Below are 24,779 nucleotides of genomic sequence, written 5' to 3' on the forward strand. Positions count from 1 at the left end.
GTCATCAGCTTGAGATCGGCCTTTTTAGAGACCACCGATCAATCATCCCAAAGCGATTATCGGCCGATAGTGATCGGTAGCCGATCAATCGGAGCACCCCTAGGTATATGGTTCTATGCGCTGAAAAAATTTGCTCAGAAATTGTGAATTTCACAAACAATAACAAAGAAACAGCATAACACATTGAAATAAATGCTAGATTTTGAAGTTGAAAGACTGAAATAGCATTTTCTTGTAAAATGTTCTCCAATAATCCTTGTTTAATTTACAACTTCAAAAAAAATCTCTTTTTCTTTTCCAGTGTAGGACACTTCTGAAAGCGCATTCACCTTACAAATAAAGATATCTGGGATATAGTTTTTTAAATTTGTGTGTATTGTTGTTCACATTTGAGGCTTGTTGAATTTTAATTTTAAACCCTCCTCATCCTTCTGAAAGAAATAGATGGAAATGATTTGAAAACATAGATAAATAAAGTAAATTACTTTGGATATGAACTAAATTAAGATAAAGCATCTTCAGTTCTCATTTTGTGCAATGGAATTTAACATTTGTAAGTTAAAAAATAAATTGTATTTAAATCCATCTGGTGCAAAAATCTTTGAGTTGGTGACTGAATCTTAGTATGGCTTCTGGTTCTTACCGATTCTGATTAAACTAAATGCTTTCAATATGGGTCAAAATCCTCCACAGCGTGAGCCTGCATGGAGCGAGTACCACAAATCAGTCACTTCATGCAATTCTTTACAGTTTTACTTGCCAAAATCACATTGTGAAAAGGAGATCTTTTTCCCAGCAGAGATGGACAAGATAAATAGTTAACAGTCACTCTTTGATTGTGGCCGGTAGCGGTTGAAATCTCACATAAAGGAAGCCTTTCACAGGCCAAAAGGCCATTGGTAACAGAAGCGACAGCAAAGCTCTTTGGCTTTGATCCCGAAAATACATCCAAGGCGAGTAAACTGCACGCTTTGTTAGCGCGCAAGAGCGAAAAAAGCATACGCGCATGCATCATCCCCTTACGGATGCTTTGCATTTGTCGTACTTATCACTGAGTGGCAGAGCCCAGGTTGCATTCGGTTACGCATGAAAGTAAAATGCGACTTCCCAGCTTGTCATGTATCAAAATGTTTGCCGACAATTGTTTAAAAAAATCATTTTGCTATGAAGTACCCGCTTTCAGCCGAGCTGCCGAGAGATGGATTGCTTTCTGGAGTTTTTGACAGGTGTAATTGTTAAGGCGTCATCTGTTCTTGTTTGCACAAAATACATTTTAGCCAACTGTAGGACTTGCTTGCTAATCTTTCTCCCATCATTCTATTCTTTGCTTGCCACTAGACAAATCCCCTGTTATTTGACCAGATGGTGGGAAATCCATTCTCATGATAAGTTGCTTCTAGTTTGCATTTAGATTACCTGCAAAAATGGAACAATTTACTACCCTGCCTCTAACCATAACTTGCGGTTTTCTTTCTATAGATTTGACTTACTTGTAACAAATTATATAAATCTTGATGAGTATGTTAAAAGTTGAGGTAATGTATGTCAGAAGGAAGAACATAGCACTTTAATGGGAGCTGACGCGGTTCTGTAGAGCCGGGAAACATCAGACGGCGTGCAGATTCTTCAAGAAATGGCTCAGATCTGCAGTGTCCTGTGATCTTGCAAAGAACAACAGAATGCCTCATTTTGCTCCGTATTTTCTTTGCATTGGAAAGACAAGTCACAATTGACATCTCTTTACTTGCTCAAATGTTTATCAGAGGCCTCAGTGGGATTTAATAGAGACTTTGACTTTCTCCTGCTTTTCAGATTTTTCTCCTGAGAAAATGTCCCTTGTCATGTCAGATATTTCAGTTATGAACTCAGACGTTTCTCATAATATCATATATTTAAAAAAATAATATTTATTACTTTTATTTTGTGCAATGGAATTTAACATTTGTAAGTTAAAAAATAAATTGTATTTAAATCCATCTGGTGCAAAAATCTTTGAGTTGGTGACTGAATCTTAGTATGGCTTCTGGTTCTTACCGATTCTGATTAAACTAAATGCTTTCAATATGGCTCAAAATCCTCCACAGCGTGAGCCTGCATGGAGCGAGTATCACAAATCAGTCACTTTATGCAATTCTTTACAGTTTTACTTGCCAAAATCACATTGTGAAAAGGAGATCTTTTTCCCAGCAGAGATGGACAAGATAAATAGTTAACAGTCACTCTTTGATTGTGGCCGGTAGCGGTTGAAATCTCACATAAAGGAAGCCTTTCACAGGCCAAAAGGCCATTGGTAACAGAAGCGACAGCAAAGCTCTTTGGCTTTGATCCCGAAAATACATCCAAGGCGAGTAAACTGCACGCTTTGTTAGCGCGCAAGAGCGAAAAAAGCATATGCGCATGCATCATCCCCTTACGGATGCTTTGCATTTGTCGTACTTATCACTGAGTGGCAGAGCCCAGGTTGCATTCGGTTACGCATGAAAGTAAAATGCGACTTCCCAGCTTGTCATGTATCAAAAAGTTTTCCTTGTATAGATTTGACTTACTTGTAACAAATTATATAAATCTTGATGAGTATGTTAAAAGTTGAGGTAATGTATGTCAGAAGGAAGAACATAGCACTTTAATGGGAGCTGACGCGGTTCTGTAGAGCCGGGAAACATCAGACGGCGTGCAGATTCTTCAAGAAATGGCTCAGATCTGCAGTGTCCTGTGATCTTGCAAAGAACAACAGAATGCCTCATTTTGCTCCGTATTTTCTTTGCATTGGAAAGACAAGTCACAATTGACATCTCTTTACTTGCTCAAATGTTTATCAGAGGCCTCAGTGGGATTTAATAGAGACTTTGACTTTCTCCTGCTTTTCAGATTTTTCTCCTGAGAAAATGTCCCTTGTCATGTCCAAATGTCCAAAATGTCCCTTGTCCCTTGTCAAAATATCAAACACTTGATATTTTTACATTTTTAATACATTTAATCTACATCTGCTTCACATTTATTTTATTTTATTTTATTTTATATATAAAATGTTAACTGAAAGTTTGAAGCACCAGATTTTGATTCAACTAATTTGCATGTAGTAAAAAGTAGGCTAGGTATCTTAGAGCCAAATGTCATCTAGTTTTAAAAAAGGCAAACTGTGATTTACAAATGAAATAATGACAGCTTGTGTGCGCTTTATAACTAGATGACAGGTAAACATGCTTTTAAGGTTTGCTGTCTTTGGAAGCGCCTATTGCCCAGGTGCATTGCCTGCAGATATCCAAAATTATCTGTCACCTTTTTTCAGTCTTCCTATGCTGTGATGAGCACTACTTTGCATAATCCTTTTAAGGAGTCAAATTATTCTGTCATGTAGCAGATTTAACATGCTAGCCAGGATTCCGCTGCCTCTCCGCTAATTAGTATGTACATTACTTCGCGTTGAAATTTGCTGCTCGTATTCGCGGCTGCAGATGGTTGAATGCATGTGTCCGTTTCCTGGTCAAAGTACAGTCTGCCTGTCAATATCAGTGGATGCCTTCGGATTCCTTCAGGTTTAATTTACTTAAGTCTCATACAAGGATGTAAGAACAGGAGAGATGAGACGTCTCAGAGGTGACTGTATGGTTTAAGGAATTGCAAAGATGTATTGTTGAATATCTGTAGGTTTCTTTATGATTTGGAAGTTTAGCACAGCACTTGGCTTTGTGTCTAGACTGTATTTATACACACACAGTATATTTTATTTTATTTTATTTTGAGATAATGCAAATCAATGGGGTGAAATGATGTTTTGAAATTCACTGACTTTCATTGTATGGACAAAACATTTGTTTAAATTAAAATATCTTCTTTATTTTATTTTATGTTATTTTATCTTGAGTTACAATGCAAATCAGTGGGGTCAAATGTTGACTCATTGTATGGACAAAAAAGTTCTCCAAAATAGTGTTTTTATTTTATTTTATTTTATTTTATTTTGTGTCTATGCAGTGTGCTTTTTCATTGTGTTACAGTATGAGTTGTGAAATGATATTTACAAATTTGCATTTAATATTTATCTGTTAAACTTGAATTTGTGCATCAAAATTAATTAACATGTGATAGAAATGTAGGGACGTTCACAGTGGCAGCGATAAATTCATTAAATGTGGCCAAGTTGCTATACTGTTGGTTAGTCACAGGTGTTCCTACTTGACTGCAGTATCATTGCTAGTCATCGCCGCTCATTTGCATAAATCAGAATTTTGTCACATAGCCAGCTTCCGTCAACTAGCATTTTGGAATATATACGGCAAAAACAATGGTTTGGTGGCGATACTGTAGTGTACTGGAAATGTTGCGGTTTCAGTCACTTTCTGAAGTGCGTTCTCCACTTTCCTCCCAGCGTCCTGTGTCACCTGATAACAGGAGTCTGTCTCACCCGTCAACACTCTTGTTTTCCCTGGAAGCTTCCAATACAACAGGAAATTAAACTAGCACTGTGTGCCAGCACTTGGACTTTTCATTTCAAAACAACAATTTTACTGATATCTTTAATGAAAATCAGCAGGGTCAGCGAGATAAAGCTCCACCGAGAGACCCCTCGGAGCCAACACGCTCTAATCATCTGATTTCCAGAGTTTGGGGTGGTTTGTGGCTGAATCAGTGTTTGCCCAACATAAGTGCTTCGCCGTGACTCGAGATCGCGATCTTCAATCAAGAGCAAATTGGCGGTTTGACCGAACGTGTAGATTGGAGGACGGACGGGGCGAAATTTTAATACTTGCAGACTAATTGTGATTAGAATCACATTTGCTTTAACTCGAGCGGCGCGTGATGAAAGAGAAGCTCAGGACCTGAGCGTGGCCGTCATTAGCCGTGCGGCCCGGTCCGCAGTCTTTCCACCAGCTTCTGTGTCTCTGCGTTCTCCTGTGTTAATTTCCTCTGCGTTTTACAGTGACATTCACTGAAGGTCATCCGCCGTCTCTCTCTCTCTCATGCTCTCTCTCTCTCTCTCAGAGTGCCTGATGTTCATCAGGGCCTTCAGCCAAGCCGAGCTCCTATGCGTGATTTGGGCCGCGTGTTTTGTACGCCAGCCAAGCAAGAACGGCACTGCTGACAAATGTTATAATGAGTCTCGTCCTGGCATCAGTCTGGCCACCTGAGTGAAAGGCGTTGCACTCATCTGGTCTTGTACCTCCCTCTTCCTGTTGCGCTAATGCTGGTTCACTAGGAAAAATAGCTTGTATTTTTGCTGCAAACATCTTAATGAACACAAAATGGCATTTGCAACCAATTTGATATGACATATTTCTGAGTGACACAGGATTTGCAACAAGAAAAAAAAATATTTTGTTCATCTGGAATTGATTTGATTGTTAAAAATGGGGCTGTGTGTTCTATGGTTGTGTGTCATTCATTGAATTGAATTTTAAATTCCAATTCTCTAATTGAGGTAGCAAACAGGATACAGATTCGCTGTTCAAATGCAAAGAAGTAGAACTTAAAATGGTTTAAAAAAAATATATGCAAGACAAACTTTGAATGTTGGTCCAAAAAAGCATGGTTAAAAAAGGTTGATATGGATGATGGACGGATGGATTGGTAGATGGATGAATGAACGAATGGATAGATGGATGGGTCGGTGGATGTATGGATGGGTTGGTAGTTGGACAGATGGGTGGATGGATAAATGGGTGGATGGATGGATCAACGGGTGGGTGGGTGGATGGATGGATGGTTGGATGTGTAGATTAATGGATAGACGGATGGATGGATGGGTTGGTAGATGGATGAATGTATGGATGATAGATGGGTAGATGATGGATGGGTTGGTTGACAGATGGGTGGATGGATGGATGGGTTGGTAGATAGGTGAATGGATGGATGGATGGACGGATGGGTGGATAGGTTGGTAGATGGATGAATGAATGAATGCGTACGTTAATGGATGGACAGATAGATGGAAGGGTTGATGGATGGATGGGTTGGTAGATGGATGAATGGGTTGGTAGATGGATGAATGGATGGATGTGTAGATGGATTGATAGATGGATGGATAGATAGTTCACATTTCTTTATATTTAATAAAAAAATATTTCAGGGTTAATTTCCCATATTGCATTACCTGTGTAATTAAAATTCAGTAAATTTCCCTTACTGTTATTCCAATTCAAATTCTAGTTCACTTTCCTTGGGGGTGTGACCAATTCAATTCAAATTTCAGCTTTAAATATTTCAAGATTATGAAGAATGTTTGTTTTCTTTGGAATAACATGCATTGATTGTTCATAGGATCAATCTGAATATTTGTTTGACTTCCTTAACCTCTTGCGTAGAGTCTTATCTTTTTCTTCCACGTTTCTTTTTTTCAAACAAGTAAAGGAGAGTATGCTGTAATTCAGAGTTTCAGACATGTCCTGTTGTCTGTGACCTCTTTTCTATTTCGCCGAAATGGATCTAGCCAAAATAGAGCAGCACTGCTGGAGTCCAGCTTCCCTGATATTTTTTCTTTTCTTTTGCAGAACCCTTCCAGCCGGCCACAGTTAGTTTAGCGGTTCCCACTCTGACGCGCGCTCGGCTCGGCCCAGCTCACTCTGTCTACATGCCAGTGCTTTCCGCAGCCAGCAAATCATTACATGGGGAGCCCTGCCAAAGTTTTAAATACCAGAAAATAACACCATTTACCACATGCAGGGCAATTATTTCTGTGAAAAATTACCCAGGGGTTTTTATTTGTGATAAACCCCCATTTCTTAACAGAGAAAGACGATGCGTAGCCGGCTCTTTCAGGTCCACGCGAAACTCCTCATTAATATTTATGGCCTGCTTTGCAAAGAAACAGTGATAAGCACTGGATGAATATTAAGTTTGACTTTATTTAAAAAACGCATTAAAAATATTCACTAAATTAAAGAAAGAAAGAGGGCGAAAACCTTTAAAGAAAGGTAAAGAAAAGCAGAGACTTCTTTGTGAAGAGGTTAAATAGTTCATTTTGCACAGGCGGAGGAGAGAAGCTAACTTGCAGACCCAGTGAAAGAGACAAACTCTCGATGAAGTCGGCGGCAAAGCAATAAAAATGTAGAATCTTTCAGTAGGTGCCTGCATGGCCTTGCCGTCATTTCGAGGCCGAGTCGTCTGCTCTGTTTTGGCATGGCAGATGATCCTTGAGTTGTCTGACTGTAGGATGACAGGGGCTTCTCTTTTCATGCTATAAATATGAATTAATAGAGTGTACGTCTTCATACAAGAAAGCACAGGGTTGATGCTTCCAGTACGATGAGATATCTCACTAACATCCGCCAACATGCATGCATTTCACTTGAGTTAACGTGTTGAGATTGCTTGTAGAGTGTCATTGTGATATGAAACAGTTTGTTTATCCTTCTAAATAGGGCTGCATGATTTGGGGAAACAATGTAATTGTGATTTCTGTGATTAAAAAATGCCATTGCGATTTCAAATGCAAAAAAAAATTTTAATGAAAATTTTGGGATTATATATCAGTATAGCTATAAAAAATATATAATTATTATTATTATATAATCATTAGGGGTGTAACAGTTCACAAAATTCATGGTTCGGTTCGCTAAGACACAGTGGTGTCACGGTTCGGTACGTTTTCGGTACGGAGGGCGGGGTAATTGGTTACGTTGCAATGTTGGAAATATTTTTGTTTTAAACCATGAAGGCGAGCCAATGGATGTCACACAAGCAACGTGCAAACTTTGCACAAGAGTTATGCTGGTGAACGTCTTAATCTCAGTCAATTCACTATGCAGAAAGTGAAAGTAAAAACGGAATGACTGAGCTTTTGGCATCTGACGCCGCATATTCTCTCAGAGACGACGAGAGACGAATCTACTTCAACATATGCTGATAACGGTATATAGCTGTTTTAATTAATTCCCTTAATATTTCTCTTGTGGCCCGTACATAGTGGAAAAAAATGAGAAGAAACATATTTTGTTAAACAGGTTGTTTTTGAAAGTCAGTGCTTGAAATAAAAGCCTTTGTTTCATTTATTTTTATTGATGACTGCAGTGTTAATATTTTAATTATAGGCCTATAATTCATTGTATAATAAACCTGTTTTAAAAGACCTTTTTTAAAACAATTTAATTGAGGAGTAAATAGCCTAATCTTTTGTTATCCTCGCAGCGCATCAGTTGGCCTATGTGGTAATTATTGCAGGGCAAATTAATTTTAATCTTCATTTAATAATAAAAGTAACTTCATAATAATAATAGGCCTAATAAAATAAGAATGTAACAGGCCTACATTAATTGGAAATGCCAAATCCTCTTAATATTGCCAATAATTGATGTTTTTGACAATATCTCTGGCTATTGTCGATACAAGATCATCGTCTTTCGATGCAACCCAGCAAGGGGAGGTTATCGCGGGGCCGTCTGCTACGCCACTGGTGCAACACGTTGCCTGTTACGTCGTTTGGGCTGTCTTGTTGAGCGCAGTGGCACTGAGAAAATTATATTTCACACACTTTAAGCTCTTTTATTTTCCAAATGTAATGGGATTAGTCCAACGAATCATTCGGTTTGTAATGCGTACCGAACCAAAAGCCTCGTACCGAACGGTACAATACGAATACGTGTATCATTACACCCCTAATAATCATATATAATATATAGCCTTGTTATTATTATGAAATACATATCGATATATATGCATCCATCCATCCATCCATCCATCCTATTGCTTTTTTCTACCATTCTATCATTCTATCTAGTGTTCCGTCGTTCTTTCTACCATTCTAGCTATCATTCTATCAGTTTTTCTATTGTTCTATCTATCAATCTACCATTCAAACATTCTATCAATCTTCAATCTTGTAAACTTTTTTAACACAACTTTCAAAAAAAAAAGGGCTTTGGGAAATCAACATTCAAAGTTTGCCTTACAAAAGCAATATTCATTTGAAGGTCACCCCTAGAGGTTGTTCAGCAGTACTGCACGAGCTAGTCAAACATTGGCCCCTGTATTTGCGTTCTCACGTAGAGCATCTGTCTAACAAACCAGGCCTCTTGTCCACTCTCCATTGGAGATAATATCTGAGAAGCTGCAAGCAATCGTGCCCTGTTGTCGGAGTTAAGACGTTTAATCGTCCGGCCCTCCCTTTGCCGCAGTCTCTCCGGGCCGGCTGTCAGAATCGCACCAGCCTACCTCGTCACAATGTCAGCGCCGTGAGATGCCGGGGTCGGATTGCTCTCCGCCTTGTGTCTTGGGCCCAGCTCTGCTGCAAACACAGAAGTCCTGTGGGAAGGCACGAGCGTGGCGGCTGAGTCCCATTAGAGCCCCGCTCCACCCCGCACCAGAGGGAAAGCAGCGCCTGCCAAGCACAGGAGCTTTTCCTCGCTATCAGCTGGAGGTAACGCGCAGCCGCTAATTGATTGCAGCTGTGCCGTTTAGCGGTTAAAACATGATTTGAGGTGTCAAAGATCAAACATGCAGAGGTTTTGTTAATAGCCCAAAGGGTGTGTGTTTGTGCATAACTGTGTGAGGGAGTTACATAATTGTGAGGAAATGAGGTTTCAGAGAGTGTGTGTGTGAGGAAAGTCTATCAGGCATTAGCAGAGTAAGTACGGATGTCAGGTGAGTTTTGTTTTTCGCATGATCCGGCATCTTGTTTTGCAGCGAGCCAACAAAATATCGTATATTATCAAAGCAGCTGTCAGCTTCACGGATCCACCATGTTTGCATACGTTCCTGCCCAGGGCTTCACACTGTCTTCTCTCTCTCTTTCCGTCTAAATCCTCTCTGCTTCTTTTTCCCACACCGTAATCCACAATTAAGGTGGAATTTCAGACTTTGTGGCTAACTCTACTCTGCTTAGTATATTTTGAAGAACGAAGCTACTAGCTCTGCAGAGGAAGCGGGTGGAAACGGTCGACCCCGGATGAATTAGTGGTGGCAGGTTTCTTGAAAGCGTTGTCAACAGAATGAACAGCTAGACCTGCTGTAGAGCTTCAGGCTGGCTGTTTTCTGCTGAGTCAGAGCTGCCGTTATCTGTAAAGAATGTAGAACAAAATGCATGTAAAACCCCAACTATTTAGCGTCAGCACTTCATTTTACATTTGTTTGCAGTGATTTGTACGAGATGCCTAATGACTCAAAGCTTCAGAATTCTTATTTTTCTGATGGCGCTTCATCAAGATGGTCAAATTAAGGGTTTGAATGAAATCAACTACCTACACAAAGTCAAAATAAGCCAAAAAGACTTTGAAATCATGTTGTTTGCCAGACTAAAGCTCCTTTTTCTAGTCCTTGCTTTAGATGAGATGAAAACCATTATGGTTTAAATCACAGTTAACAATAGACAGTTTGAAATAGTTCATTTAATAATAGCTCGTTTCATTTAATTACATTTTTTATGGATCAAAATATATAATATGCAATTAGTCTTTAAACAGAATTTAAATGAACAGAATTAAAAATGAATATCACTAGCTTGAAATGGTTGGTAATGCTATAGAAATTCATTCAATTTTTATTGAGCTGCATGACGGGACAATATTTTTGTTTTCAGCTAATATTAGCAAATTGGCCTGAAATCATATAAAGTTCTATTTAATTTTAATACATTTAAAACTAGTAAAATAAATAAATAAAATCTATTCATTTAAAAAATATATATTATTTAAAATGTAGCTTTATTTAATAAATAAATATATATATATATACACACATATATATATATATATATATATATATATTTATTTATTTTAAAGTAGTTAAATAACTATAAAAATCTATTTATTTTTTAAAACATTATTTACAATTTAGCTTTATGTAATGTAATGTAATATACTGTATATATATATATATATATATATATACATATACTATTACCAAGCACCAAGATTATCTATTTTTAATTGTGTTTTGAGCCTTAATTTTTCTTTCTATGTTTGTGGAGTAATTGTCCTTTTATAAGTAAATGTAATAATAAGGATTTTTTTTCTAAGGTTTTATGTTGTGTTCATGTGATGTGTGTCCATTTGTTGAAAGTGTTTAGTTGTGGTTGTTGTGTAAAGGTGACGGTTCGCTGCTCTCTTTTGTAGTGTCTCACAGAACGCTTCAACAACCGTGACTTGTTCAAGCTTGTTAGCTTGCAGTGGCGACTCGTGGGTTTTAAAATAGAGGAGGCACACTAATTGTATTGGTCTGGGGATCCCTGATTATTATTATTATTATTTGTTGTCATTTAAACATTGCAAGGCGTCCTCTCCCCTAATAAGCATCCTACCTATCAGGGAAATATGATTTTTGAGCACGATAACGCCGTGTCGCTTTTGGAGGGAAAACACACGGTATATGCATAAATATGAATGAAGGAGTGGTTTTGACTGGCTCGTCTCAGATATTTCCAGGTGAAACCATCTCTCCCGGATTGACATGCATAAACACAGTAATGCATAAATACATACGTAATATATGGAAAAACATTCCCAGATGTTTTACTTTATGTGGGCAAAGACTTTCCCTACTCTGTAATCATTGGCAGCAAAATGACACCTCATGCAAATGGCGTGAGATGTTTGCCCTCAAATATTCGCACAAAGCAGGAGAAGATGATCCTCTAATTGGTACAGCAGCCATTTGGCCGAGTTCCAGTCTATCAATTACTCGCACCGCTTTTCTGAAGTAATAGAGTGTAATTGCGATTCTTTTGCTCTTATTAATAGGATGCAGATGCTGCGGTGGGTAACACAATGCCGGCGACTGCGACAGCCAGCCGTTTGGAAGTTATTTCAAAGACGAAAGCGAATGCGGACTCCCTCTGCGCAGATCTTCATTGCTCTCTTGCCGTTCCTTTCAAGCGCTCTCTTTCTCTGGCCGTATCTCTCTCTCTCTCTCTCTCCCGCGGTGACTGACAGTCTCTCTGACGCACTCCCTCCCTTTTCATCGAGCAGCAAATCAAATATGACAGCGAGGACTGTAGACATAATGGAGAATGTTAGGAGAGACCGCTACTGTACACACACAAATAGCCGCAGGCTTAATTGAACAGCGCTGGCCGTGACCCGAACTCCTCCAGAAGCCTGCAGGATGTGCTACGAGTTGTACTCCACTCTTTTATTTAGCGTCAGATGTGCTAAAGAGAGAAACATGCGAAAAAAGCAATAAAACAGACAAAAGGGAAGAGCCGTGACCAATCACGGGCAGAGTCAGCGCTTTAAGTTTAATTAATTAAATGCTAAGCTCCGTTGCGCACGAAGTGGCGGCGAATCAGACGGCATCTTCCTGAGGGGTGTGATTTTTGCTATGTTAGCAGCGGCTGATGGAGTTGGGTTTGAGAGCTATCTGGTCGCATCGCCACGCCGCTGTCTTTTTTGAATAATGGCACTGATAATTTGAGGCACTCCAGTGAAAGAGAGGCGTTGATGCTGAGTAAATAGGCTGATTGGGGAGAGATGAAGGTCAGTCCCGCTGCAGGTGACAAAACAGTGAATCACAGCCACCCGCTCTGCTCTATCCATCATTTCTTTCCTTCCTTTTATCCTCTTTCTCTCTTCACAACATCCCGTTCCCCTCGCCTCCCCCCAAGGAACTTAAAAAGAACACAAATGAATCTCGCTATGAGGTGCGTTTATTTTTTTTCGTGAATTGATCGTATCAGAACTCATTTGCAAAGCAGAGTTTGCCTTTAAAGTCAGCATGAAATCAGACTCCGTTTACTTTGTGAAAACAAAAGTTGTGTTTAGAGTTAAAAAGTTTGGGGCTGTTAAGATTTTTTTCTCTTTTGCTCACCAAGGCTGCATTTATTTGATCAAAAATACAGTAAAATTGCGAAATATTATTACAAATGTAAAATAACTCTTTTCTATTTGATTATATTTTCAAATGTAAATTATTCCTGTGATGCAAAGCTGAATTTTCAGCATCATTACTTCAGTCTTCAGTTTCACACGATCCTTCAGAAATCATTTTAATATACTGATTTGCTGCTCAAGTAAAATCTATTATTATTATCTATCTATTATCTTATTATTGTCAATGTTGAAAACAGCTGTGTTGGTTCATATTTTTGTGATGCATGTTTTCCAGGATTCTTTCATGAATAGAAAGTTGAAAAGAACAACATTTGTTTCTTTAACAATGAATTAAAAATTGAATTTATTTTTATATTACATCAGCATTGTAAAATTTTTATTCTGTCACTTTTAATTAATCGATTTTAATGCATCCTTGCTGAATAAAAGTATTGTTTATAGTATTTATTAGAGAAATAGCAATGTCCAATTCTTAAACAAAGCATTATTTTGATTTTGAATCTTTTCGGTGATCAAGTGAACTTCCCTGGTTGCACTCAATGATTCAGTGTTTCAGTAATAGTGTTTAACAGATTGCTGAAGGGGAAAATTATCAGTAAATAATGAGTTCAATTTTCAGATGGAGGAATATTTTAGGATTTTTAAATTGTCATAATATGGATGTAAAATAGATTTCATGTTAACTTTGAAAAGTGAGTTCATTTTTGCCAGAAGTAAATACTCTCATTAGAGATGAGTTTGTTTATTTAATTTCTCTGTCCCACCAAATGGATGGAGTTGGACTTCCTGTGCAGCGTGGTTTACATCCTCCCAGCTCGGCTTATGCTGAAACTGCAGTTGGCCTTAAGGAACAAGTGTGGAATGATAAAGTAAGAGCTGTAGTTGTGAATAAATTGGCATCATTAGTGTCTCACTCAAGTTCATGACATCAGAGATGTTACCCGTTATAGCCTACAGGAGAGAGTCAATCTAGACGCCTGCCGAGGGTACGGTGTTCACAGCGCACACCCACCCACACTGTGAGGAGCTGCGAGACTCTCTCTCTACACACACACACACACGCTCGGTCTGAATCATTCAGATTTCTCCTCTGGCACTTTCAGCAAAGCATATGCGTGAGTGTCATTCACCTAATGTGAACTGAAACACTGGCTGGGATTTCATTCGGAGCGCTGAAAGCTCAAGCTCTCTTTAGCAGAGTGTTGGCGCGGGGCCGACCGCAGCTTTGAGGCCCGGGGTTACGGAGGAACACAGACTTATAGAGCAGCAGTTATCAATGGGCTCATAATGACTTATCCTTGGCATTAGCTGGGAAAATATGGGACTATTATACAAATATTTTTCCAAGAAATAAAATTAGAGAAGAAAAACTGTCGAGGTTGTTACTCATTAGCCGGCCCACACGGAATCTGCGCCCGCTGATTTCCTCATCGGAACGCCCGTCATTCACACCCTTTTCTTGCTAAATATTTGTACTTGTTTGTTGCTACTTTCAGCTCTGTTTAGCACATTTAACCACTAAGGTTTCCCCCTAAAATTAGCATCGGAAAATGTCTGCAGATTCAGTCTACCTGCTCTTTAAGGAGAATTAAATGAGATTGTCATTTGAGGTTCTGATTCCCTGTAACAGTTCTGTTTCCTTAACGATTCCATTAACTATTCTCCTAAGAGTCATTTAGTTTGTAAATTAATGTGCACCCAGCAAGGACGACCCTATTATACAATTTCATTTTTCTCCTCATATTCAAGACAAAATTCAAGACTCTCAATTCAGCTCATTTCTTTTCCTGTGGTGCTGTAGATTCCGTAGCAAATGCTATCGTTGTTATTTTATTACAGTGCGAGTATTAAAGCAAGAACTGTTACTGTACATCTTGAAAATAATTGTTTTTTGAAGTTTAAAAAAAAAATTTTTTTTTATATATATTCTCATTTAAACTGATTTAATATTTTGTTTATTATTTAGTAAAGTTATATTATATATATTATATTAAATGTATATATTTATATAATTTATATTATATATAAATATATTTAATATACAAATATAACATATTTTTCTTAAATATATACGTGCATGTGTGTGTATTTATATATACATAATAAATATACACAGTACACACACACATATATTATGTAAACAAAAACTTATTTTGGATACGATTAATCGTGATTAATCGCTTGACAGCACTAATATATATATATTTTTTTTTTCTGTAATAAATATATTTTAAATATATTCCATTTCCAAAAACAAAAATTAAAATGTGTTAATTTCATTTTAATTGAATCTTATTTATTATCTTATTATTAGTTAACTCTTATTGCTTAAAATAATACATTTATTTATTCACTATCATGTTTTTTTTAAACCTGCCAGACTTATTTGTTGCAGAATGTCTAAGCTGCACTTTTTTCTGTAAAGTGAAAGTGACCTGACTGTCTAGCAAAATTTTAAGTAAGCAGTGACTTAAATTTGAGTCTGTTCCTCACACAAAGCTATCATATAGGGGAAAGTCGTGACCTAATGGTTAGAGAGTCGGACTCGTAACCCAAAGGTTGCGGGTTCGAGTCTCGTACCGGCAGGGATTGTAGGTGTGGGGAGTGAATGTACAGCGCTCTCTTCCACCTTCAATACCACGACTGAGGTGCCCTTGAGCAAGGCACCGAACCCCCAACTGCTCCCCGGGCGCCGCAGCATAAATGGCTACCCACTGCTCCGGGTGTGTGTTCACGGTGTGTGTGTGTGTTCACTGCTGTGTGTGTGCACTTTGGATGGGTTAAATGCAGAGCACTAATTCCAAGTATGGGTCACCATACTTGGCCACATGTCACGTCACACTTTCACTTTATATGTCTTCAGAGGATGGGATATAATGCCCAGGCATATGGACAGCTTTTATCATGTTTTTTTGTCCTTTATGGATCTTGGTCACCATCAACTTTCAAGAAAGCAACTGATAAACATCATGAAAACCATTTGAGTAAGTTTAGAACAACATGATGACCATTAAATAGTGACAGATTTCATTTTTGGTGACCTGTTTCTTTAAGAGCTGGAACAAGCAGAATGCCGGTTTGTCCCTGTATTTCTGAGCATGAATGTATGTGTGTGCGCTCAACAGATATGACGGCAGTCTTGTCCCTGTACCGCAGTGAATATCTCAGTCTCTCTGCTGGTTTGATGTGGTGCAGCAGACGGCTCTTAATAATTTATTTGCGTAGCAGCACTTGAACAGTGATGCTGTCTTTCTCTTTCTCTCTCTCTCTCTCTCTCTCTCTCTCTCTCTCACACACACACACTTCTTCACCACAACTCAAACACACGTACGAGTTTCTTCATCATATATGTTAGTAAAAATAGATGAGAGTGTCTTCTTGTAGCCTGTCGGTTTGTTATGGTTTTCTTTGTAGCGACAGCTCAAACAGGATCTATAGAAACTTCAGTTTGGTCCTTTTTGTTTCTGTTTTACATCCCGAGACATCAAGCAGCCTACTGTACGGCCAATGAAAATATATCGCAGAATATATTCAAAATGTATATTTACGATAAATAAATATATATTTTGAATATATTCAGATTCTCAAACCGAAAATGGTCATTTATTCACTGTCATGTCTTTTGAAACCTCTAAAAATATCTAGATTTTTATTATTTATTATTATATATTCATAGCATTTATTTTATATTGCAATACAGCCTTCATTTGAACAAAATCAACAAGTTGGTATGTTGCAGTGTTATTATAGTATTATTTATATGCTATTGTAGTATATGTTGTTTTATATTTTCAGATTTCATTTTAATTTTTTAAGTTTAAGTTTTAGTGATTTTGTTATGTACATTTTTATTAGAATTTGGGTTTTTAAACCTCTATATACCTTAAATTTCTACATACATTTAATTTAATTTAGTTTTAGTAATTGTAGTACTTTAACATAAACATTTTCAGTTGCAAAAGTTTTTCATCTAATATTTATTTTTTTGTTTTCATCTTTATTTTAATTACTGAAAACATTGTTTTTTATTTTAATAACCAAAAAAAAAAAATTTAATTTTACTTTTAGTTAACAGTAACAACAATGGTAGGTTGTATGAATATTTGGTTAATATTTAATCTTACAATTTTATTTATAGCATTTCTTTTAATTTTATGCATTAAGCTATATCTGTATTCTCAAGTCTGCTAGGTTGCAAACAGCTTGTCTTTTCAATGGTTTCTGCTGTGTATTCAGTTTTATGTCCATCTTGTCCAGACTGACTAATCTGGCCCTTTTCTCCATGAACGTCAGGTTAACTCTGCGGTCAGATCCATTGGCCCCTGTGCTCTAGATTTATTGTCTCTGTGATGGTAGCTGGGTTGTGGTCAGCATGTGCACACGGGAACCACGCATGGCTTGTGCGTTATTGTAATGGACTCTTGCATGGGAGAATTTACCTGTAAATGTCACTCACCCCACTCCAGCAGATGACATCGATAAAAGCCCCCGTAAATCACGCTGGGCGACCCCTACGCCCAATCCAGCAGTCAATATTGCAGCCTAATAAACATGCCAGGGGGCCGTAGTAGTCTGAGATGAGTGTTTTCAAACAAGCAGGACAATTCTTGTCCATCCTGATGCCATTGATGAGACTCACACAGTTCAGTAGCTGTGTATCACCATCAGCGTACATATTTCCACAATCAACTAGTTAGTGCTATTTTAGTATTATTTACATGGTGTTGTAGTGTTTATTAATGTTTTGAATTATTTTTTTTTCAGTTTTCATTTTAAATTTAGTTCAAATGTTTCAAATTTTATGTGCATTTTTATTAGCATTTGAATTTTTGAACTTCAACATAAGCTTCTACATACCTTAAATTTAATTAAATGTAAGTTTTAGTTTTAGTAATTGTAGTGCTTAACTTAAACATTATTTCCTTTAGTTGTAAAAACTAAAAAAAGTTTTATTTAAAGTTAAGTTTTTCACCTAATTTTTTGTTGTTGTTTTATTTCAACTTTATTTTAATGGTGGAAAATAGTTTCATTTTAATGACCAGAAATGATTTTTGACTAAATTTAAACAACATTTTTATCAAAAACTGAAAAAGAAAAAAGCTTCTGCGATTTTGATTCAATTGCTAATTGCAAACTGTACTTGAGTCCACATGAACTGTATCCCAGACCAGCGTTGGTTAGGAAAAGTTAGCGTAGGAAAACTACTCGGCAGGAGAATTTGGCAAGAAGTGACAGTGATGTACGCTTTAGTTTTTGACTCTTTTTGCAGCTGTGGTTTTACTACAAACGCTCTTACCTTTTGTTCATCCAGTGGTATATTTTCAGCTCTTTCCATATAGGCAGTGTCTAGAGTTCTCTGTATTTCATTTTTTCTCCCAGGATTGGGGTTTGATTTCTCATCATATTCTGCCTTCTGTGTCTTCTTAGTCTCTCTGGATTCTTCCGTTTACGCAGCTGAGGGAAAATAAGGTGTTATTTTGCGGGGTTATGACAGGTGTGTGGAACGTTCCTATGTTTGATTGACGCACTCCTCCTTTTTTTTTTTTATGTGGATTGAAGGTCTCTGTGATGCAGCACGGGTCTGCAGTACCTCCGTCCTGGCCTTCTGTTAATGTGTGTGTGTGTTTTTTTTTTAGTGAAACAATTTTGTGAACACTGCTGGAAAACCAGAGACACAAGAATATCCTTTCCCTCAACAGCGCTTCTCATCTCTTCTCTAGTCGTGGTCTCTCCAACCTCTCTCAGTCTGCCAGCCCTTTGGCACGGGCCACTCTGTTCTGACATGGTACCATCCTGTTGGATAATAATCCTCAGATGCTACTGCAAACCCACAGAGCAGATCTTCAGCACTCTGAGGCCTGTATTATAGTACATCGCTTGTGCTGTTGACTTTATGAACGCCTGGGCCAAACCAGCAGGAGAACATATCCTGCAAACGCTCCTCTCTCTCCAGCCTGCATCAGGGCGCGTCAGGGATTTAGCATCTGATGGAAATCAGAAACAATCAGAAACGGCATTAGGTTTGTGGTGGTGTTATTTCGGTACTATTTACTGTATATAGCCTACTATTTTGAATTAGATAATTTTTTTAATCCTTTTTTTAGGTTTAATTTTAAAGATTTACTCATTTTATTGTCTTTTGTGATCTGTAAATTTATTTATTTTTTTAATTATTTTTTATTTCAGTTTTTTTTTTGGTACTTAAACTTACTTTATTTCAGTTTCAGTTTTTCAGTTTATTTCAGTTTATTTACTTACTTACTTTATATTCAGCTTCCAAGGCAACATTTTTAATTTTCAATCTAATATTTATATTTTATTTATAACAAAATGTTTTTTTTAAGAAGTTTTAGTTTTAATTTTAGTTAACAGTAACAACGCTGGTACAGTATGTGATTGATGTCGAGAATTTGTTGTTTGTTGCAGTTTATTGTGACTGTGTGAATTAGCCTTTAGGTCAGTGTTGCGCAAATTGATTTATCTTACAATATCGCTTTATTATATTATTTGATATAATGAATATGACTTTTAAATAATGTTTACAATCATATTAAATAACTGAAGCTATAAATGTCAAATTAAACATTTCTTATTCTGCTTTTTCTCTTAGCTAGCATGCTAACCAGGGGTGCGTTTCCTGTACAATGACGTAACTTGCTAATTAACCAACATAGTAGGGCTGTGCAATTAATCGCATGCGATTGTCAAGCGCATGCGATTGACTACACAGAGCTGTAGTTCACTGACAAGCTAGGCAATATCACGTTCATAATCTAATTCATCTGCGATTATGAATGCGATATTGCCTAGCTTGTCAGTGATCTACGGCTCTGTGTAGTAAATACCGCTCCATCTGAAAGCAGGTGATGGAGATTTACTACTAATCACGGAACCGGCTTTACTGACGAGATGCGCATGACAATTGCATGCGATTAATTGCACAGCCCTACAACATAGTACAATGCATTGTTGTGGAAACGAACTAGCTAGTCACGACTGTTTCCCGAAAACAGTCCGTCGTTTGAACCACATTAGTTCAACAATATAGGGCCATTGTTAATGACGTCACACGCATGTGGTGGAGGAATAACTTCTGCTATTTAACTGACTAGACATCTCTAAGATGCTGCTGTACTGAACATGGCACCTGATGACTATTTACTATTTTTTGTTCCCTGTCATTTTGTTTTATTTGATGTTTGATTCATTGCGGGTTCCCTCTTACATCATACTCTGAGGTTCCCTTAGGTATTTGTGCACATGCGCACTCTTCAAAAACAGCGCTTATTGAGGACGTGCTAAAATACATAGATTCAAATGCATTTACATTAGATAGAATGGAATATATACTGTAGATTGTACTGCATGTTAGCTTGTTTATTGCACCCAAGAGTAGGGCTGGGTATCGTTCAAAATTTTTCGATATCGATACCGATACCGATACCTTGACTTCGATACCGGTTCCTGAACGATACTTTTTTCGATACCAATTTTATTAAATCAATTTTAAGAGCATAATTTATTTAAGCCCATATGTCTTAATAACAAGAAACTATGCTTCTAACCACAGGTCGAGAGCTGTAGTTCCAACCACGTAAGTTTGCGACACTGATTGCGAATGTTCGTTTGAACTATGGTTTCGGGAAACACCAAATTGTTGAACTATGTTGGCAATGACAGAATTTGCGACCATAGTTGGCTAACAATGCAAAACATGTGAAATGCACCCCAGACTGTTAGTTCAGATTTGTTCCAAATTTGAGTGCTTTACAGTTTCTTCTTTTAATTATTGGTCTAATGAATATGTGTCAGATGAATAGCTTCTTACTGTTTTTCAATTTCACACAATGGGCATTGCATTATTTTTACAGATATTAGGACAAAAAAAGTCAAAATTGTGAGGTATAAACTCAGAGTTCACTTTTTTTCAGACTTTAGTTGTACGAGTCAGATTTTTTAAAAGTTTATATTTTGGAATTTTCAGTTTATATCTTGCAATTTAAAAAAAAAAAAGTTAGAATTGCAAGATATAACCTCAGAATTGCGAGGACAAAAGTCAAAATTATGAGATTAAAAATATATATTTTTTATTCCGTGGTGGAAACGGGCTTTCATAACATGGTACCTTCTAAAATGCCATTGAAATCAACAAATAATTAATTTTGTTTAGGGATGCACTGATACCACTTTTTTCAGAACGAGACCAATACTTTAATTTTTGGTACTCACCGATACCTGTATTTTCACAGCATTTGTAAAAAAAAATTTAATATTGGGTACAGAAACAAAATAATAGTAACTAATAATAATAATAATAATATGAATCATGTTAGTTGGCTTCATTTAGCAAACAGATATTACCTTCAGTTATTTCCACACTTAATTATACCTACAAACTTTCCAGTGATGTCTGTGAGATATTCATTCGACAAGCTCGCGCATCTGTGCAGCCGCGCGCTCAAAATCCACTCAGCATGCTCTGCTTATCAGCTCGGGCACATCCGATATACAGGCGTGAATATTGAATGTTTAACATTATATTAATTACTTACATGTACTTCATAGACATCCTTAATCTCTAATAACTCCATTCTACTCTCTGTTGTTCTGTTTTCAGTGTTTCTTTTTCTGGACACAGCTCTATTCACACGCTGTTTGGTATCGGCTTTTGGTATCTGGGCATTTTTACGAGTACAAGTACAGGAGCGCAGTATCGGTATTGGTGCATCCCTAATTTTGTTGTTGGAAAAAAATAATCACTGTACCAAAACAGCAGGAGAACGTATCCAGCACCTCTCTCCAGCTTGTAGGATTGTCAAGGAGTCACACAGGACCAGGATTTAGCGTGCACAGGAAGTCTGACGCGATTGAGACGGCGTCAGGGTCAGCGGTGCTGTTTTGTACGTGCACCCGGAGCAGGCCTGCTTACAAAACTGACACATTTTCAATCATATCGCCGATTCCCTGGAAATCACGGAAAGGCCACGTCGGAGCATTTTATAGAGTACAATGCACCAGATGGGGATTAGTTTTCCCAACATGTGGGGAAAAAAGGTCTTTTTTTAAAGAGAATGCGTGGTGTAGGGGTAATATAGTCGGCTTTGAAAAATGGACCAAATCTTCCGCCGCTGTCTGCAATATACAGTGCCTTTACGGCCATGAAACAAAATCAAAATGGGCCTACATTGGGCCGTGGAGACACTGTGCTTTATGTGTAGGTGAGTGTGTGTGTGTCAGAGCGTTGCGTGTGGAGGTGTTTTCATTCAGTTGGTGGTAGAATGGCGACACTCTCCATACCTGCAGGGAATTTATTGTGCTAAATGAATTGTGGCCCGTAGAAGTTTGTAAATTGCAAGGCATCAATCTAGAGGAGATATAGAGAGAGAGGAGCTCGGCCGCGTTCACCCCGTCTGATATCAATCCTTTTCCGTTAAAACCTCGCCTTTCAATTCCTCCCCATTCATCCTGCAGCAACCTCCGGTGTTTAACAGGGATCATGAAGAGCCCTTAACAAATAAAAGCTCTTTAGCGTTTGAGTGCTGCAGATAAATGCGTGAACGAGGCCGTTTATGCAGAGCAATTAGAATGCCACCCGTTATCTGTAGTGCATCACGCCCCAGACGAGCCAGTCGCATTGCCCCAAATCAATAACCCGGAAAATTTGTTAATGTTAAACTACTGTTTTGAAAAAATACATGTTTAACATCAGTCAGTAAACATTGTAGAGTCTGGCAATGATTGAGTAAGGCGGAGCTACAGCGTGTAATGCAGCACTCAAACTGCTTTCTCAATTATCAACATGTAAACTTATATGCTGCTTTATTTGTATTTCAAATATCAAAATTAATAGAATATATGCTTTGTGGTGTAAATATTTCTCATACTGGTTACTAACAGCAGAAAACATCAAAAGAAAATAAATTTCTAATTAATTTCATTTTACATTGCATATAGTGCCATTTTTCATTATTATCCTGGACCATTATTTTTACATTCCAACAAATTCATAATTTTCATAAAAAGTTATCTATCTATCTATCTATCTATCTATGTCTGTCTGTCTGTCTGTCGTTGTATCGTTCTATCTATCTATCTGTCTGTCTGTCTATCTATCTATCTATTGTTCTACCTATCCTTCTATCCTCCTATCTATTGTTCTTTCTATCGTTCTGTCTGTTGTTGTTCTATCTATCTATCTATCTATCTATCTATCTATCTATCTATGTCTGTCGTTCTATCTGTCTGTCTGTCTGTCTGTCTGTCTGTCTGTCTGTCTGTCTGTCTGTCTGTCTGTCTGTCTGTCTGTCTGTCGGTCGGTCGGTCGGTGTATCGTTCTATCTATCTATCTGTTTGTCTATCTGTCTGTCTGTCTGTCTATCTATCTATTGTTCTACCTATCCTTCTATCCTCCTATCTATTGTTCTTTCTATCGTTCTGTCATTTTACATTGCATATAGTGCCATTTTTCATTATTATCCGAAACCATTATTTTTACATTCCAACAAATTCATAATTTTCATAAAAAGTTATTATCTATCTATCTATCTATGTCTGTCTGTCTGTCTGTCTGTCGTTGTATCGTTCTATCTATCTATCTGTTTGTCTATCTATCTATCTGTCTGTCTGTCTATCTATCTATCTGTCTGTCTGTCTGTCTGTCTGTCTATCGTTCTATCTATCTATTGTTCTATCATTCTATCATTCTAGCTATCTATCGTTCTATCCATTGTTCTGTCTGTCGTTGTTCTATCTTATATTTCAGTTTATCAAGTATATGTAATTGTTTTTGAAATGTTTGCCTAATTGAAGTTGTACTCTTAATCTGTGTGAATTCTGGGTCATTCTGGGTGCTGATGTTTCCCTCATTATGGCCGTTAAGAGCTTTTCCACATTTCTCCACAGCGAGCCATACTGGGAGAGGTCTGCTAATGCAAGCTCCTGCTCCGCCACTAGGCCCAAGACACTCCACCTTGGAGGGCAGCAACATACCTCATCACCATGGTAATCCATCCCTTCTACCACATCTCTCAGTACAGCTGGAGCCAATAGAAGTCACAGATCATCTGCACATACACCAGACATTTCAACAGCACTCCAGACTCACACACATTGTCACAGACAAATAACATTTTTATTGTACAGTATAGATGATACAGATTCAGTGATTTATAGCTTCCTTCCAAAGTTTTTATTAACACTGTCCTTGTTCCATCTTAGAATTTTTTATTTTTTTTTATTTTAACCATGGTCACTGTAGTTTCTTCCAGAATGCTGGTATAGGTATAGTTACTAATGCAAAAGGTGTTCATGTCATGTCAAAAATACAGTAATGTCAGACTGCTTTACAAGCAGCTCATCTTTGTTAAACACATAATTTGAAAATGCAGAATTAATGTAAAGTAATGTAAATACACAATAACATTAATAATATTTTGGGGTCAGTAACAATTTTTGAAAGGCCGCGTTTATTTGATAAAAATACAGTAAATTTTTTTTCTCTAAATATTACAATTTTAAAATGTTTTTCTATTATAATATATTTTAAAATGTATTTTATTTCTGTGATGGTAAAGCTGAATTTTGATAAGAAATCTGAAATCAATAAAATATGCTGAAATGCTGTTTATGTAGCATTACTTATCAATGTTGAACAATTCTGCTGCTTAATATCTTTGTGTAAACTGATACATTTTTTCAAGATTATTTAAGAATATAAAGTTCAAAAGAACAGCATTTGTTTAAAATTTTATTAATATTTTGCAATGTAATTGTCTTCATTGTCATTTTTGACCCATTTCATTCGTCCTCGCTAAATAAAACTATACATTTCTTTTAAAAAATGTAATGACCCCAAAATTTCCATTCGATGTTGTTTTAATATAGTCACTGTTATCTGGAGTTACCTTTGTCTTCATTGTACATTCTTCAATGATTTGCATGAGAATATAGATGTACATTTATGAAGTAATCAAGTATTTGCTGTCATCACCAACAAAGCAAAATATGGATCCATTTCAGCCT

General features: G+C 37.2%; 1 protein-coding gene across 1 annotated transcript in view; it reads left to right on the forward strand.

Annotated features, from left to right (window-relative positions):
- LOC107729224 (neuronal PAS domain-containing protein 3-like) overlaps window positions 1–24,779 on the forward strand; it is a 163,245-nt gene that overhangs the window by 48,188 nt on the left and 90,278 nt on the right. Inside the window, exon 2 of the mRNA XM_016539656.1 lies at window positions 23,661–23,759. Coding sequence (XP_016395142.1) covers window positions 23,661–23,759 — 99 coding nt within the window. The remainder of the gene's footprint in view (window positions 1–23,660; window positions 23,760–24,779) is intronic.

The sequence above is a fragment of the Sinocyclocheilus rhinocerous genome, unplaced genomic scaffold (assembly GCF_001515625.1).
Source record: "Sinocyclocheilus rhinocerous isolate Xijiao unplaced genomic scaffold, SAMN03320098_v1.1 scaffold1268, whole genome shotgun sequence".
Classification (NCBI taxonomy): domain Eukaryota; kingdom Metazoa; phylum Chordata; class Actinopteri; order Cypriniformes; family Cyprinidae; genus Sinocyclocheilus; species Sinocyclocheilus rhinocerous.